Source organism: Python bivittatus, unplaced genomic scaffold (genome assembly GCF_059951505.1).
Source record: "Python bivittatus isolate LINGU-HERP-01145 unplaced genomic scaffold, Pbiv_v1 ctg000210_np1212, whole genome shotgun sequence".
NCBI classification, from domain to species: Eukaryota; Metazoa; Chordata; class Lepidosauria; order Squamata; family Pythonidae; genus Python; species Python bivittatus.
Window position 1 is genome coordinate 8,359,806 of NW_028277053.1, and position 16,732 is coordinate 8,376,537.

The window sequence follows — 16,732 nt, forward strand, 5'->3', positions numbered from 1 at the left end:
CGTCTTCTGTTGAGTCTGTTCCTTTTGAATACACGGTAGTCTTCCAAAGCTATGCTCCAAACTTTTGTGTCATTCCATCAAGTTTTAGTAATGCCTATGATGTCATATTTGTCCTCAAGTGTTGGGATTTCCTGTTTCCCATACTTTATGCATTGATGTATGGACACCTGAGGCTGTGAGTGGTGCCCCAACCAGCTTTATTGTTTTAGTTTTTTGCTAAACTTTAAGCTACAACTCTTCTCTCTCCCTGTTCTTGTGCTTCTTCATTTCTTTCCTGCATTGTTGGTTCCAGTCCAACATGGTGGTATGTTCTGTTCTGTTCTGGTCTTTTGCTACCTCCCCCCAGTTTATCATCTTTCTGACAAAATTGGCAAGATGCTTGCCAAAAATGTCCTATCCACTCTTCATGAGATGTAGCCTGTCCCTTGCCAGATGTCCTTCATGAAGATAACACAACCCATGGTTAAGGAACCCAAAGCCTTCTCAGGTGCACCTTCCATATAGCCAGTTGCTCATTTCCAGCATTCTGTTCTCTTTTCTTGCAATGTGACCCTCAACTAGAAGGATCAGCAAAACTGCAACTTCAACTCCCAGTTCCTTCACCTACCCTCCAGAGGCTCAGAGACTCTGGACATCTGCTCAAGGTTTCTTCTGACAGTAGTTTGTTTACAATTAAATTAGTTGGACAAGTTAATTTGTATAAAGCCTTTGTGTAAAGTTTAGGGTGGAGAGAGGATAGCTCTGACCACACCTGTAGATCTCTTGGTGATTTGCAGTAGAATGCTACAGATTTCTAACTCTCAAATGTCTTAACAATAGCAACAAATTCTTAGCTACCTTATATTATTCTGCTCTAATGAAGGAGGTTTGCAGAATGAAGAGGGAAGTTTGCATGGAAGACTGTGAGCATCTTTCCATTTTTGGCATTCAAAACAAATGCAAGGATTCAGCATTCTTGGTTTATTTTATTTACTTATAAAATTTGATACCCGCATTTCATTTCCATCATAATAATCCAAAGACATACGCTGTGTTTCCTTAACACGCTTACCCATGGTTAACTCAACCCAGTTTTCTGGATTCACAGGAACACCCTGAACCATCAGCTAACTAAATGGGCTGGGTTCACACAACAAACAAGGCTAAAATGGGATGGTTCAACTGTGATTTAATAGTCATGTGAACAAAGACACAATATAGATATACTCAGGTTGGTGGACCTTTGCAAAAGCAAAATTGATGCCACAAATCTTGCCAGTGCACCCACTGTACTCGTAAATATAAAGTAATCCCTGTCTTAACATAAAACCATGGAGGCTGAGGATGGCAAACTGAGCTTCAGTAAAGAAAATATGTTGGAGGTTTAGAAGAACAGCAAAAGAGATTGTGCTGGATCGATGTGCAAAGATGGAGACTGAGATAGGTTTCTAGTCTGAATTATGGCTGTCTGATTAAACTTGTAGCCAGAGTTCAGAGAAAAAAAACAGGCTTCCCATAGATTAACCTGGGAAAACCACAAATGAGTGTGCATGCATGTCCTGTAAACACACACACACACACACACACACACACACACAGATACTCTTTAACAGTATGGGTTGAAATTTGCAGAGCATCAGATCCTGCACTGTCAGGGTTCTGCCCCTCTGAAGAATCCCATTCAGAAAGTTTCAGGGCTGAGAGTTTTGCAAGAGCAGGACTTTTCTACATGGCAGCCAGCGCTCGCATCAGTCTTTCCTCTGATTTAACTAACACTGATAGGTCAGTGAGGCTCTGGAAGCATGGAGGGGGAAAAGTTTATGTGAATTTACAGATAATCACTTGAGGAACCAGTTTCAGGTATATAATCAATTATTTTTCACTGTGGTCTTTGAACCTGATGGTGCATCATATGAGTTGTGAAAGCACTTCTAAAGAAAGCATCCTGAGTTGATTGAAGATTAAGCCCAGAGTTTCTGATGAATGGGGAATATAGTGACCTGATTGTAGGATGTAATAACATTATTGACCACAAAAGAATGCCACTGGTAGAATGTCTCTTTTATCAACATTTTTATTTTGACAAATCTTGAGAGGAGACTTGATATCTCTTCCTTGGAACCTGTAGCACCAAAGCATTTGTTGATCATTCTCAAAAAAGGGTCAGCTTTTGGAAAAAAAGACGCTACTACCTACATCAAGACCATAAAGCAATATCTCTAGTGGAGTTGGCAGACCCTAGAAAAAAAGTGTAGAGGCATTCTTTGGAAGAAACAAGACATAAGGTCAAATACTAAGTTATTGTTATGGAAGTGAGCATGCTGTCAAACACAACATTCATTTCCCCTGAATAACAAAATAATTGCAGCAAGGAAGAGTCTTCCACTTGACCCACTGGAGTGAAGTAGTAGTCTTAGGATGAAAACTTTTGTACACACATTGTCAAAATAAGGGATGACAACAGTATCAGAGTTGATGTGGTAGGCACAGATTAAGGAAACCTTTCACAATGCATTTAACAAAAAGTTGAGAAAAAGCAAACGGGATACCAGTTTGATGCTAAAAATGAGAAGGAACATCCTTATGATTCAAGAAATAGAAAAGCTCCTCTAGAATTCTGAATGGCAAAAGTGTCAAGGTCAACTTTTTCTTGGAGACCAAGTTCCTGTAACATTCATGGTACAATTAATATATCATCAGTATAGACGTGCAAAACATTTTGTGCATGAACAGTTAGCTTTGGTTTGGTCATTTCCAAAAAGAAACATACATGCTTGGTCTAGATACAAAATGAAATAGAGCTGTTCTGTTTTGGGTTCAAACTGAAATGTAGGTATTCTGGGGACAAACATTTCTAGAGGGGAGGCAATAACAGTGGGAAAAGCCAAGGACACTGACTGAGATGGCAACTGAGAAGATACAGAAGGGAGGGAAAGGACTGGGAGGTTTGGGGGCAGATGGGCTAATGGGATATGCTGAGCGGGGAGTTGCTCAGGGAGGGGAAGAAAGGAGATTGGAGCCAAAGCACACTAGCCTGGTCCTGCTCATCCTTCAGATTAGTCTGAAATCCTTTCAGAAGGCATGGGTGAATTCAATGGGAATACCATGGAAACTGTGCAGCAAGGAAGTGCTATATTAAAAATCACTATGGGTAAGAATTGTAAGTAAACCAAGGCAGGTGGACTTTGCAGCAGGGAAGACATGGTCATTGTAAAGTTAAGGATAGCCTTATCAAATCAGAAACTGTCTAGGCTTCTGCAGAATATCACAACCACCAAAGGCAAGGGTGGGCAATGAGAATGTCAACAGCTGAAGATTCATGAGGAACATGTATCAGGTTTCCATGGCCTGTGTACAATAACCTATCCTGTTGAAATATGTCATAGCAATATTTTGATGAGAACAGGTGATAGGCCAGATAATTCGAAGAGGAAGATCTGTAAGGCTTGAGAGAAAAGTACTGGAGACTGCATAACCAGCAGAATTATGAAAAGAGAAATGGTGGAATCAGTTGCAAGGATTCTGTGTGTGTTGACCTTGGGAAGGACCTGGCAGAGGAAAATGACCACGGACAGCCTCTTGAGTAAAGGAGATGCACCTCAACACAGAAAACTGCTGGAATGTGGGTCAAAACATCTCAAATTTCAAGCCTTGATATAAATTCCCTACATTGGCTAGTCTCTGAGTGACTGGGGGGAGGCTGGGAAAGGAATGGAAAAGATCATAGACCTAAACAATCACAAGATAGTGAGTCAGTTGACAGCTTATCTCAAAAACGGCTACTTAGCCCAGTGAAGAGAACTCTGGGAAGAAGTGTTTCGAAGAGACTCCGCCTTAATTAACTCAGTATAACTGAGGCTGGGAAATTCCTATTACAGTTTTCAAGATACTGCATTTACCCCAGACTACCTTGCTGAAATCTGTGAAGTTCTTGTTTCCTTGATCTTGCCCAGTTGCAATGGGTCTCGACTGTCTGAGAGTCTTTGGATGTGAAGGAATAGTAGCAGAGTTAATAGAAGGTCAAGCTCTGGAGGAGTTGGCTCCATAAATAGGAGAATATGAGAAATAGGGTTCTGTTGTCCTTGACTGTGTTTTTGATCTTCAGTGTTGCCAGGATGTGAACATTTATCAAGTCAGACTGGGGGCATTAAGTTGCATTCAGGCAGGTCGAAGGCATCCTTTTGGATCCAGAACCTTGTTACCAGGATTGCCTGACTGATCCAGGTGGTGTTTGGAAGCAGCCATCCATCTGCCTTGTCTCGCTTTTCTCGATTGCTTGAGTGTAGCTGAGCATCCTTAGATAACAGTCGCTCAGTCCTCAAGCTGTAGAATCACATTAATGGGGTGATTCTTAAAGAGTTGCACAGAGGATGATTCAGTAAAGGTCTGGCAGTATGAGCAAATGTCTACATGTCTGTCATCTAAACAGATTAGACAGAATGAGTGTTCATCAGAAAGTGGAAGGTGGCTTCCAGACTACCAATATTTTCAAGAAAAGGGCCTTTAAAGTAATGTTATGTCTCTGTTCCTGAAGGTAGAGAATAGCCAAAAGGTGACAACCAAAAAATAAAGACCAAAACTGAAAAGGAAAACAAAATTAACACAATTGGGTTAGATCATACAGATGAAATATACTGAGATTCTAAGTGTGCTACTACCATGGTGGACCAGAAGGAAAAGGAGAACTGCGTCCAGAAGGGTGTGCATGTGAGGAAGAGGCAGAGCTCTTCTAAAATTTAAGCACTAGAACAGTGTTTCTCAAACTTGGCAACTTTAAGATGTGTGGACTTCAACTCCCAGAATTCCACAGCCAGCACTGAGTTGAAGTCCACACATCTTAAAGTTGCCAAGTTTGAGAAACACTGTTCTAGTGCTTAGATTTGCATGGCTGGCTGGGGAATTCTGGGAGTTGAAATCCAGGCAGCTTAAAAGTGAAAAGTTAGTGAAAAGTAAGTAAGTATCTAAGAAACACTGCTCTAGAACGTCCTTTATGGGGGTGCGACCCTTTCTGCCTCTGTTGGAATTAAAGCAGTGGACTGATAGGAGGTTTTTGAAGGAAAAACTTTAATCAGTGAAACTCCTTATCTAAGGCAGAAGGAAACTCAGTTTAGAGATCTGATGTATTTATCATTAAGCCTCAGTGAGAAGCAGCTGTGGGGTGACAGAAAGTTTCTTATGAAATGTACTAACCTTATAAATAAAGTGCTTTGATGAAAGAAATAGCAACAAGGGTTGATGCACAACACATGAGATGTTACTATAAAGCAGTGAAATAATCTATGCCCAGACAACCTTATGGTTTTTGGACATATACAAACAACATACAAATATATTTTCTATATATAACATCTTAGAGATATAGAGATTATTACATATATGATTATGTAGGATTATCATGTATGTGCACACACATACATACACATATATATGATAATCTTTCCATAGCTAGAGATTAGTATGTCGTCCAATGATAACTGGCATTGTAAAAGCAGAGTGAAGACCCCAGTTCAGTCATTAGAAGGGTTCACTAATGAACATTTGCTTATATTGGTGTCTATTAAGATGCGGAGTATGCTTGAATTTACAATAATTTTTTGGAATTCAAATTCCAATGCTCAATTTATTCTAAAGATGCTCAGATGACTTTAATCTAATGTACATTTTTTTAAGCTGGGCTGATAAGAAATTAAATATACAAGCAACTTAGCTGTAGAAGAACGTCATGTGGTAAATTAGGCAACTGCAACAGCATTGTTTAGTGAAAGGTGCTGAATTTCAGCTAAGCCATCAGCTTGAAAGAAACACAAGTTATCTGCCCTCAGGAAAGATCAGTGAAGTCTTATACCAAGGAAGCAAAGTTAAACTTTGATGACAGTTTTAGCAAAAGCCTGAGAGATCAAATTTGGAAGAAGCTCAGATATGTCATATACTGTAACAGCAAAGGTTCTTGGATTTGAAGGGTAGAAATGTTAGTGTTTGTCTAATGATCATAGGAGAAGACTACTGCTAGTTCTAGATTTAGAAACTGAAGAGGGCAAAATACATCAAGCTAAATACATTCTGAAAAGCTGTCTAAAGTATTTGGAAAACATTTTAATTGCCCATGGCAGCAGATAAGAAGGAGATGAAAGACTTTTATTAAAGTCTTTTCACTAACTCAGATTCAAGTGAAGTGCCCCATTTTCCCTCCTGAGAGCAAGTAATCCACTCATTTAAACAAAAACAATAGCTGCTTACAATGGACAGAAGTATTCAAGAGCTCCTGAACTGTCCACCTACCATGAATTGTTAGTCCATTTTCACAGCACCTTTTCAGAAGAAAGGTTAGCAGTCATTTCTGTAGATGAAAGCAGTCCACAGTGTTAGTCTTTGGACTTCAGTGACCGCTCTGTATAAGCCAACTGTCAGTGCCAATGCTTCAAAAGAGGTGCTTTGCAACATGCAAGCACATTTCCAGACTTATGCAGCAACTTCAGAAGTGAAACAAAGCAGGTTCAAATGCACACATGTGTGGAGACAGCTGGGAACAGCATCCAAAGCTGTTGTGCAAGCCTTGAAAAAGATGTGGCTGATTTGAAGAAAGGTGCTTCATAGGGACCCTCACATATTATGAAGTACCTTTTTTCAAAGTATTTGCAGTCCTGGTAAGTTAGTGCATCTTATGAAGGCCATAAAGAAGATACACACAAAATGCCCTAAGAATACAAGGGCTCAGTCTTATTTACCTGAATACAAGGTGAACAAAATGTATCGACCAGAAGGATGCTTTTGGAATTATGCAGCTGATATAGAAACTCAATGGAGGTTGCATATTAGCCTTGGCTCTGTAAGTTAAATTCTTGTCATGCAGTAAATTCCAGGAAGAAGTCAGTTAAGAGAATAATTACTTAAATAGTATTTGTAGACATCATAAGGTAGGGGTGTCCACAAGAATGGGGTCAAGTAAGTCAAGATGGGTGGCCTCAACCATGAGATCAACGCCCAGCCCCTTCTCCACATTTGTTGTGACACATGTAGTGGGGCTTTGGTTGCATGATTGTGGTCACCATCTTGACTTGGTTGACACTCCCCCGCCCACCTCACAGCCACCCCTGTGATACAGGCTCTATTGCCAGAACTCCTTGCCTAGTTGCCCAAAGTCATAAAATGTTTTTTTTAAATCTTCCTTACTCATAAAAGGATACCAAATTTAAGACAGACAATTTTGTTTTGGTTTTACAGCCTATCAAAACTGGTGGTCATGCACCGGCCACATTAAAATCATCAGCATAAATAGCAACATTGCTCTGTCATGTTGTAATAGGTACATCTCATTGACGGGGGGGGGGGGGGGGTGTATTTCCAAGTAGTAGCTGGAAAAATGATGCCACAAAAGCTTGTAATGCAGAAATGTGGGGAAAGCGCCAGATATTTGGTTCCAAGAGAACACTCAGACTCAGTCCTATTCGGTCAGGCACAGGATCACATGGAGAGTTCTGCATCTGCTTTCCCATCAGCCTAGGAATTTATTCCAAGGAGGACTCATAAAACTCCTTCTGAAAGACAAGCCCAGGTCATACAGCATCAGCAGTCTATACCCCAAAGCAGTGTTTCTCAACCTTGGCAACTTTAAGATGTGTGGACTTCAACTCCCAGAATTCCACAGCCAGCATGCTGGCTGCAGAATTCTGGGAGTTGAAGTCCACCCATCTTAAAGTTGCCAAGTTTAAGAAACACTGTCCCAAAGAATATATGCAGCCTTTGCGGGAGAAATGTGCCTGTTATAAAGTCAGTCATATGAATGGTATGTACATCTATAATACATGAAAAATATCGCCACTTGAAGATGTGGCATTTCTTATGCCAGAAACTCTATAAAGGTCGTAAATCAATGCGCAGTGAGTTGGGAATAGGTCCATGAACATAGCGTGATTGATTTGTTTGTGAGGTAGGATGCATATAGTCACACCACAAGTCTAGAATTAAGCTGCTATTGGTTGTGCTATCTCTCCTTGGGAAATGGGAAAAGGTTTTGGTGGGTCAGTATAGATCTGTACAGGGATAACTGCTACATCATTTTCGAAACCATATATAACTACATGTTCTTTATCAGGCTGAAGATGAAAGCAGATCACGCTGGGTAATTCACTGGAGAATTCCAATTGGTTGCACTTAGCATATTCCCTCAATTGCTCTAAAATGCAAAATGCTACAGAGCCTCCCCCCACCCCCACCCGCATCACAGTTTGGGGCCTGCTCCTTCTGTTGATAATGATTTGATGAAAAACCTAGCTTCCTGCATCCTATATCTTCTTTCACATCCAAAGTAAAACCACCTTATAGGATATCGTTCCTTCTAGATTTATGCTGAAAGATGTGTTTCCCGTTATTCCTAGATTAAGAGTATGGCCACTCTTTGAATGTTAGGCAATCCCATTCACCAACCTCTACTTTCAGGCTATTACCATTCGTGTAGAAACACTACATGCTGTCTCCCTTCCTGCTTTCAAAATCTCCTCTTGTCTTTAACATACACTAATCAGAGCTCCTTCTCCCATAACTTCTTCATTGCAGAATTTATGCTTCTTCCCTGGTGGGTATATAATACGTCCAAAAGCAAGTTGAGTTTCAGACCTTACAGGAGAAGCCCAGAAAGAGAGATGAAGGATGTTTCTGCCAGCCCCTTTGCTATTACAGCTTAAAGAAGGTGGAAGGAGGATACAACCAGATGGGCAAGAGAGAGATGCCAACTTGCCTCCTTTGGCATGGAACTAATTGTATGAATGAATTCAGCAGAAGCAGGATAAGCAACACTTCGAAACCCGTGTATTTTCAAAAGCTTGCTCCCATATGCAGTCTTAAAAACGTTATCATACAGTGACAATTCAGTCAAGGTCTTCTATAGGAGAACTTCCATATCTGGTGTTTTGTCACGCAGCTATTCATAGGAATAGGAAATCTACAAAGGTACAAGCATCAAACCAGCCACATTCTTAAAGTGCCTCAATAAAAATTAATCATATTCCACAGAGGTCATGTACCATTCTTATCCTTTCATCTCCAATTAATTAGGCTATATAGTACTATTAATTCTCCAGAAATCATTTAGTGCAAGGATAACACAAGAACACAAAGGAAAAATTAAAAGGCACAAGCAGTTCTTTCCTTTCCCTTTTTTCCTAACACTTTATAATATTCGTCTGGGCTACGCAGTTTAATGTAATCACCAAAAACAGCTATAAAATATTGTACCAATTTCTGTACACTTTACACCTCTATCCTACATTTTTCCCACAGTACACATTTGAGCTTCAAGAGAAATGTACAGCATAGAATTTCTCTTTAAAAAAAATACATTCTACATCGACACACACTCAGTTCCAATAAGTACATTCTGTTAATCAAATCAGTCTATAGTACTGATCCAGTGTTTTATTGCTGGGGCACAGTTTGATCTTGCCATTTTTAGATCATGGCACTGTCTGAGGCAGGAAGGCATTCACTGTTGAAGCAGAAAACCATGTTTTACTCTTGTGACCCATTCTTCTCACTTTATTTGGTCATAACCTTATTATTAGCCTGAAAGTCGTCATGGTCCAAGTTGCTCTGTGCTTGGAACTGGAGCATCTTGGAAATCCCACTCCCTTTATCAGTGCTCTCCCTGGATGAGGATGAAGAAACCGCTGGTCCTCAGGAAGCACACCAATGGGGAACTCCTCACACGGGCCTGAGATGAGGACAGTCCCGGGCAGCCTTTGTGTCCTCAGTGTGGCCTTTGCCATTTTTCCACCCATTCCCCATTTTGATACCGAAGCAAAGTACAGAGGGTCTCCATATCACTGAATAGAAATGCAGCTTTTGTCCTCCAGCGTCAAAAGTTATGACCACCCAGGTGCCATACAAAAGGATTGGCTCGATGGCGGTGTTTCTGCTCTCGTTCTTCCCCAGCTTTCTTCATCTCTGAAACCTTAGCCCTCCCAACGGGTTGCCTAATTTCTATCGTAACGTTTTCAACATGAGGAAATGTTAAATGAGAGCGTTTTTTAAAAAGCCAAATCCTTCAGCTCCCCCCTCAACTAAGTGCAACCAGAAATGTTCTGAGCATTTCTGACATATTGCATTTGAAAACAAAAGGCTGCCTGATTTCTATTCAGATATCATGAATGCAAAGTTGCTTTCTTGAAATAAATGAGAACATTGGTATTTTCAAGGCAGAAGAAGCTGCAACCTTAGGTGTTTTAGTGCTGGATTCCAGACAACATGCCATATCTCTGTTGCATTGCATTGCTTTTTGCACGGAGCTGTACAATTCACAAATGTGACATTGTTAAAGCAGCAGTGACTTCGCATGGCAGCTCTTCTATATTTATCCCACTAGCAAGTAGCAACTGATTAAAATAGTATCTTTGCTTTTCTAGCCACCTTCAGCCGAACTGGCAACTCCAGTTATCTGTCTTTTGCATATTGCTTTTCTGAAGCGTTTAGATTTGGTGCACATATTAGCGTACAGGTGTGTTGCCATAGAAACAGAAGTCTCCATTTTGCCTCTGTGAAACCGGTCCACAAAAGCGAGAGTTAGAATCATGAAAGCAAAAATAAAACTAAAGCAAAACTACTCAATAAAGGAAAAATTACACTGTGTATGGAGATATCTGGCAGAGGACCTCAAAGTCTATCTACATTCGCATATTTGATATTTCAGTAATTTACATATGTTACATTGGGCTCAGGGTTCATATTTGCTGGCTTAAGAAGAAAATGAGGATAAAGGAACGAGTCCTAGGTGTGAGATGCTCCAATATTCTTGAGAATTTGGGCACAAGGAGGTACATCCAAAAGTGCATTATTAGAGCCTACTTGGTAGTGTGTTTGAATGCATGCAAATACTTCCTCTTCATGCATTATAGCAAGCAGGTTTTTCACATTTTCTTTCAGCATTATTAACCGTTATTATATCATGAAAACATGAATGCATACTACTTCATAAAATACTGAGAAATGCATTCACATAAAATGTTTGCACTTAGCTGTATCATGAAGTATCGCTTTTTTAATACTTGAGGGGGGAGGATATTATTATTATTATTATTATTATTAAACACACATCAGACAAGCAGCGTTGTTATGCATTAATATTTCTGTGCTTATGTAGGCAACCTGGGTAAGACTGGGAGAGCGATAGTGTCCATCCCGACCTTGATCCACGCAAGGCCAAGGGCAGTCCACTGTACCTCCAGCGTTAGCGCCATCACCCTACAAGCATTTCAGAAAAGAAGGGCCCTTTGCTTGTACAAGGAATTGTACAAAGCCAATGAAGAAAATGAAATGAAGAAATGGCAAATCAACCATGACATAAACCCCCACAAAACATTGGCAAGGAAGGTTCTGGGGAGGAACACAATGAAGGTGACGCTTTCTCATTCTTCCCGCAGCTGCAGGCAGTAGCGGTGGTAGCGAAGCTGGAAAAATATTTGCTCTAGAATAGAATGTGTCATTCCAGGCAGAGAATAGTGTTCAACCACCCCAACATGCTTGAATCCTAACGACTCATACAACTTGTGGGCTGCCACTTTCACCGCGGTGGTTCCCAGCACAACAGAGGAATAGTTATTGACCATGGCAAACTCCAGCACCTTGCGGCCCAGAGCCTTAGCGATCCCTTTACCACGGTATTTAGAGTCCACAGACATGCGACGCAGCTCCACCGTGTTGTCTTCCTCGTTGCCTCTGGCTGCTACGATGCCCACCACGTTGCCGTTTAACACTGCCACCCAGAAACAGGAACCTGTCGGTACAAAGCACAGGATGAATTGGAAGAGAAGAAGTCCTTCTCCAAAGATACATCTTGAAGGTAATTTAATGTCTTATCATTTTAAAGTGCTGGTTTAACATCATAAACACAGAGGGAGGAAGCAAACAAGCACCATTAGAGACCATAATTAATTCAAAATTATTCTGTCCAATGCATTCCTATAACTTTTCTTGTGTTACACCCAAAACATAATTTTGTTTCATTACATATTGTCTAAATATTGGAACCATTGACTAATGAAAATGAATTATGTTTTGTGAGCCTTGCCATCTGTGAAAGAGCAGTTTATGAATGTCTTTCTTAATTTGCCCGCTATTATGTCTGCTGCATTTTTTTTTTCTCTCATGAAGCTTTTCCTCCTGCAAAGCAGTGTGGAAGCTTGTCCAGTGGAGACGGGTTGGTTCTCCATTATTTCTGACCTACAGTTAAAAAGAGCCTTGCTGGATCAGGCCAAAGGACCATAACGGCCATCTGCTCAATGAAGTCTGCATGAAGCAGCACATGAATGCCTTCACTTCATCCAGAGATCAGTTGCTATGCAATAGGGTGGTTTACAGCTGAGAGCTTCAACCTCTGCTCTAGCCATTCCAGTCCTTTAGTTCTCCCCTCAGTTCTCCATCTCTTCCCAACCTGACCTCAGTGTTTCATAATTATGTGCAGGTTCAGTCTTCATGGAGTTTGTTGGAGACATTTTTCTGTCCTTTTTTTTCTGAAGACTTTTAAACAACTGCAACTTTCTGTAGACCGTGTCTACACATGGGTGGCTGGTCCCATTTTGGCGACAAAGACTGGGTCTTTGACAATTTAGAGGGTTATGTAATAGGAGCACTACCCTTTTGGGGGTTTGTGGCCATATTCCTTTTTTGTGGCATGCCAAGGGCCATATTCAAAAATAGACATAGATGAGAAGACAAAGCAAACAAAGAAATATTTCATAATTTGGATAATGGATATGTATTATGCACTACTCCTAACAGTGCCAAACAGATACTTCCAGAGCTTGAGAAAAAAGACAGGAAATCCTTAGCATCTTTTGGCCTGCGAGGATCAGAAGGAACATTTGTCATAAGGCAATGTCACTGGAAGATCAAAGATATTTTATCATCCTTTCTTACATTTTGCCAAGTCTAGGATCAGATTTTAAATGCAAAATAAGTGTGTTGCCTCGCATAGGTTAAGCATGCATACTTTAGCCCCAATTTTAAAAACCACAAAAATGTAGTTATGAAAATGGGCAGCTTGCTATTGAATTTTGGTGGTGTGATCCTGGAGTGATGTAGAATAGAAGACTGACTGATGCATACAATAAGTGTATTCCATGTACATACAAACCTACATATATACACACACATGCATATATATATTTATATATTTCATATTTTACAATAGCATTTAGGTAAAATGGTTATTTACTTGGATTACATTCTGATTTACTACCACCATCTGGCAAATCTGTTAGACCTTATTTCTCTTGACTTTTCCTGGGACACCAAACCTCTCCTCCAGTAATCTAGCAAGATGAGCCAAAGAGAAGATTTTCTATCCTGGTAGGAAGAATGTGGAGTGAAAGAACTACATCTGATTGGTTTCCTCAGCATTTTATCCCAAACCCAGCAGAACTGGCACCTCCAATCTCAAATCAACTTTGATCAAGGGTACCATTCAGAAGAAGTACATGGTTCAGCAAGCTTTTTAGTGATTTAGTGAAATATTTTCTTCATAGTTCAGTCTTTGTACTTTATTAATGTCTTTGTGATGAACAAAGAAATTCAGTACAGCAATTTGGTGGTTCCAGTACAGCTTCTAGGGATGGCAGAGTGTCCCTGTGCTTATGACTCATAAACCGTAATAGTGCTGAATGGAATGGCGTTGTGAAGGATAAGGAACTTCTAGCAATTAAAGTTAGATTTGAGATTCGGTGATATTTTCTGAAGTGACCAATGCAATTTGTAATACCTTCAAATTGTCTAGAAATTAAACCAGAGTCAGATTGGCTAGTTATTGCTCTTCTCCCATTTTAATTTCAGCAAAACGCACACTCACACACAGACATAAAACATTTGGTTAAAGAATACTTTGTAATGGGAAGGGAAATAGCACCATATGCTTTCAACTAAGATTTTTACCTGTCATGTGAACACAGACAGTATCAATATAGGCTACCAAATTCATTGTATGCTTTTGGAAGACCCTGTTCCCATCTTAGAACATCTCAGTCCACTCAAATACTGTTTCCACAGCTCTATAAACATTCAGCAGGTTGGCCAGATTAACTACCTTTTACAGAGTTTGCACACCATCCCAGCATTTCTCCCCAGCTAGCTCACATTCTTCTCTAACTAGGGATATAAACAGTCCCATTTCACAATAGGCTTTCCAGCTGTTGTAACTCCTTCTCTAGTTCATTGGCAGGCCAGTCCTCTAAGAATTCCAGGTATTATGGATAATTACAGAGTTTATGTGGCAGGTGAAACAAATAGACTTGTATTTCATGAACTGACATAATCAGCCTGGTCTTCCACAGACAACAGATCACAGTTAGAAATCAACTTGTTATTCCCATCCTTAGAGATACTTGTAAAACGAATCTCTGCTATACTGGTCTCTCCCCATTTCTGTCTGGGTTAATAACATACTGCTCTCACCTTTGCTCTGATTCTGTAAATACACCTTGCATTTTATTGTTCTCTCTTTGTTCCTAATTTGCCATCCAAAATCTTGCACTGCCCCCCACCCATCTTTGCCAGAGAGCAGGGGAAAAGTAGCAGTCTTGCCTTCTAACTCCATCAAAAATGGTCAGTAGCTCATTCAGTTGAATGGAAGGGTTGGTGTGGAGACTGACTCCTGGAAAAATGTTGATGTTATCTGTGCGTCAGCCTTTGACCCCAATAAACTAGTTTGGCTTAATTAGTTGAAGGGGGATCCTCTAGAGGGAGATGATGCTATGCATCACTGGAGAATCCTCACCAGATGATGAGCCTGACTTCCCAGAAGGAGTTGGCTTTGTGAGATTTTGAACCAGAGTCCAAGAGCTTTAGACTCTCTGGAACTACAACTGGACCCTTTTAGAGCAGATTTAGACTGCTTTGATGCCAAGTGATCATAGTTTGAATTAGGAAGAGAGGCCAAGGGTTCACCAAGACTCAAGGAGCATAAGTGATTAAGGGTTCAATGGTAGCGGTGGCAAGTACATCTATGAAACAGGACTTCTCCTGTGTACAAGTACTCAGCTAAAGTTCTTCTTAGGAGGAATTCCTTCAGGAATGCTCTAAGGTGTGGCGTGGGACTCTTAAAGTACATGTGGGGATATCCATGATTCTCCCCAATAGATCCAGTCCAGTTAGATCTTCCTTATAGGAGTCTGGGATCATTCCTCATGAGGAAGCAAAAGTACTGGATACAGAAAGCAGAGCTGCCCAAACATTTTCGGTTACCGTGGCATCTCCTGCCAAGCGAATCTCTTTGCATGTATGCATCACTGCTTGCTATTTCAGTCAGCATAATGGGAAGGGTCCATTTCTCCCTCTCCTCATGTAGTTCAAAATGTAAACTTCTGTTTATGTCAGGAGTCCAGTGCAAATGGGGATTTAGAAAGCTGTCACAGGAGCCTTTTTGAGTAGCAAATTTGAATGGTAATGGATGTCCATACATAAACAGTGGTAGTGGTGACTGTGAGGATCAACAATTAAAATAAAAGTAAGGCATCTTCTATCTTATCTGCTAGGAATATTGTGCTGAGAATATTATCTAAGTCTGGGAGCAGAGAGAGTTAATTTCAAGTCCTAACCAACTTACAATTTGCAGCTTTTATGAAAAGGTTCTGTCATTTGTGAAAAACTGATTTTTATTTTTGCCCCATCAAATCCAATTCTTTAATTTGCATAAGCTGTTCCATAAACCTCTACTATCCAACAAGACATCACATAATACAAAAGGACTTAATTCAGCTAGCTAAAACCTTATTTGCATCCCAAGACACAGTGGGATACAAATAAATACACTCAGACTTACAGCTGGATTGGAACAAAAGTAGTACTGCTACTATATATTTTCAATTTCTTTTGAGAAAAAGTTTTGGGGGGTGGGGGATTGGTTGCAAGGTTGAAATGTCACACCCAACACACAGAAAGGGAGTAAACTAAGTGTAGGTATGGATGATCAGGACTGCTGCCCTCCTGAACAACAATTCTCTACAGAAAGTTAAGAAGCGGGTTCAGGCGCTTTTTGCAAAAAAAAAAAAAAAAAGATTTTTAATAGTAATTTCAATTTAAAATCAAAGAGACTGCAAACAGAACTCATTAGAAGGTACTTCCAAAAAAAGAATAGAAGGTATCTCCAGATTCATTTGCTAAGATTAGGAGGAGGTGGGAATTTAATTTTTGCACAAGATAAAGTTGTTGATTTCATGGACATGTCCATAGAGCTTTCTTGGTACTGTTTTCCTTTGGGATGTTTTTTTCAAATTTCCAGTCTAGCTTACACCCCTGGTCTGGTATCCAAATATTAACCAGGTCCTGCTTCACTATTCAAGATAATCAAGGCCAGCTAGATGCTGGCCTGTAACTATATATCGACTGTTTAGACAGATGGTTCAATCAAAATGTCGTGTGGATATTTTGACATTTTGAAAACCTTTCGTGTTGTGCATTTGATGATTCAATGTATTCAGTGTACAATGTATCAATATATTAAAAAAATTAAAATAGGAAATCTGCTTTCAGTTTGAGAAGGAGGGCAACAAATCAGCTAGCTTACAGATTCTGGCAAACAGCAAAATCACAGAATGTTCCACAGGAATTTGGAATATGGTTTTCCATCTCTTGTCAGTCAAGCAAGAAAAAGATAACTTGACAAAAAGTCCAACCAACACCAAGACCTGCCAAAAATGGACAGTAAAGGGCCACGTTTGATGGTCCTTCTCCAAAGTGCAGTAAGAACTGAAGGGTCTTTGATGGAGATGTC

At 40.2% G+C, this 16,732-nt stretch overlaps 1 protein-coding gene across 4 annotated transcripts in view; it reads right to left on the reverse strand.

Annotated features, from left to right (window-relative positions):
• Nucleotides 1-758: 758 nt before the first annotated feature.
• The window catches only part of ASPNAT (aspartate N-acetyltransferase), a 56,679-nt gene continuing 40,705 nt past the window's right edge, over nt 759-16,732 (reverse strand). Inside the window, exon 2 of one of the 4 annotated variants that reach the window (XM_088139425.1) lies at nt 759-11,743. In XM_088139425.1, coding sequence (XP_087995551.1) covers nt 11,376-11,743 — 368 coding nt within the window. In that variant the 3' untranslated portion in view covers nt 759-11,375. The remainder of the gene's footprint in view (nt 11,744-16,732) is intronic. The other 3 variants (XM_088139424.1, XM_007428315.4, XR_015795903.1) reach the window with 3 other exon arrangements.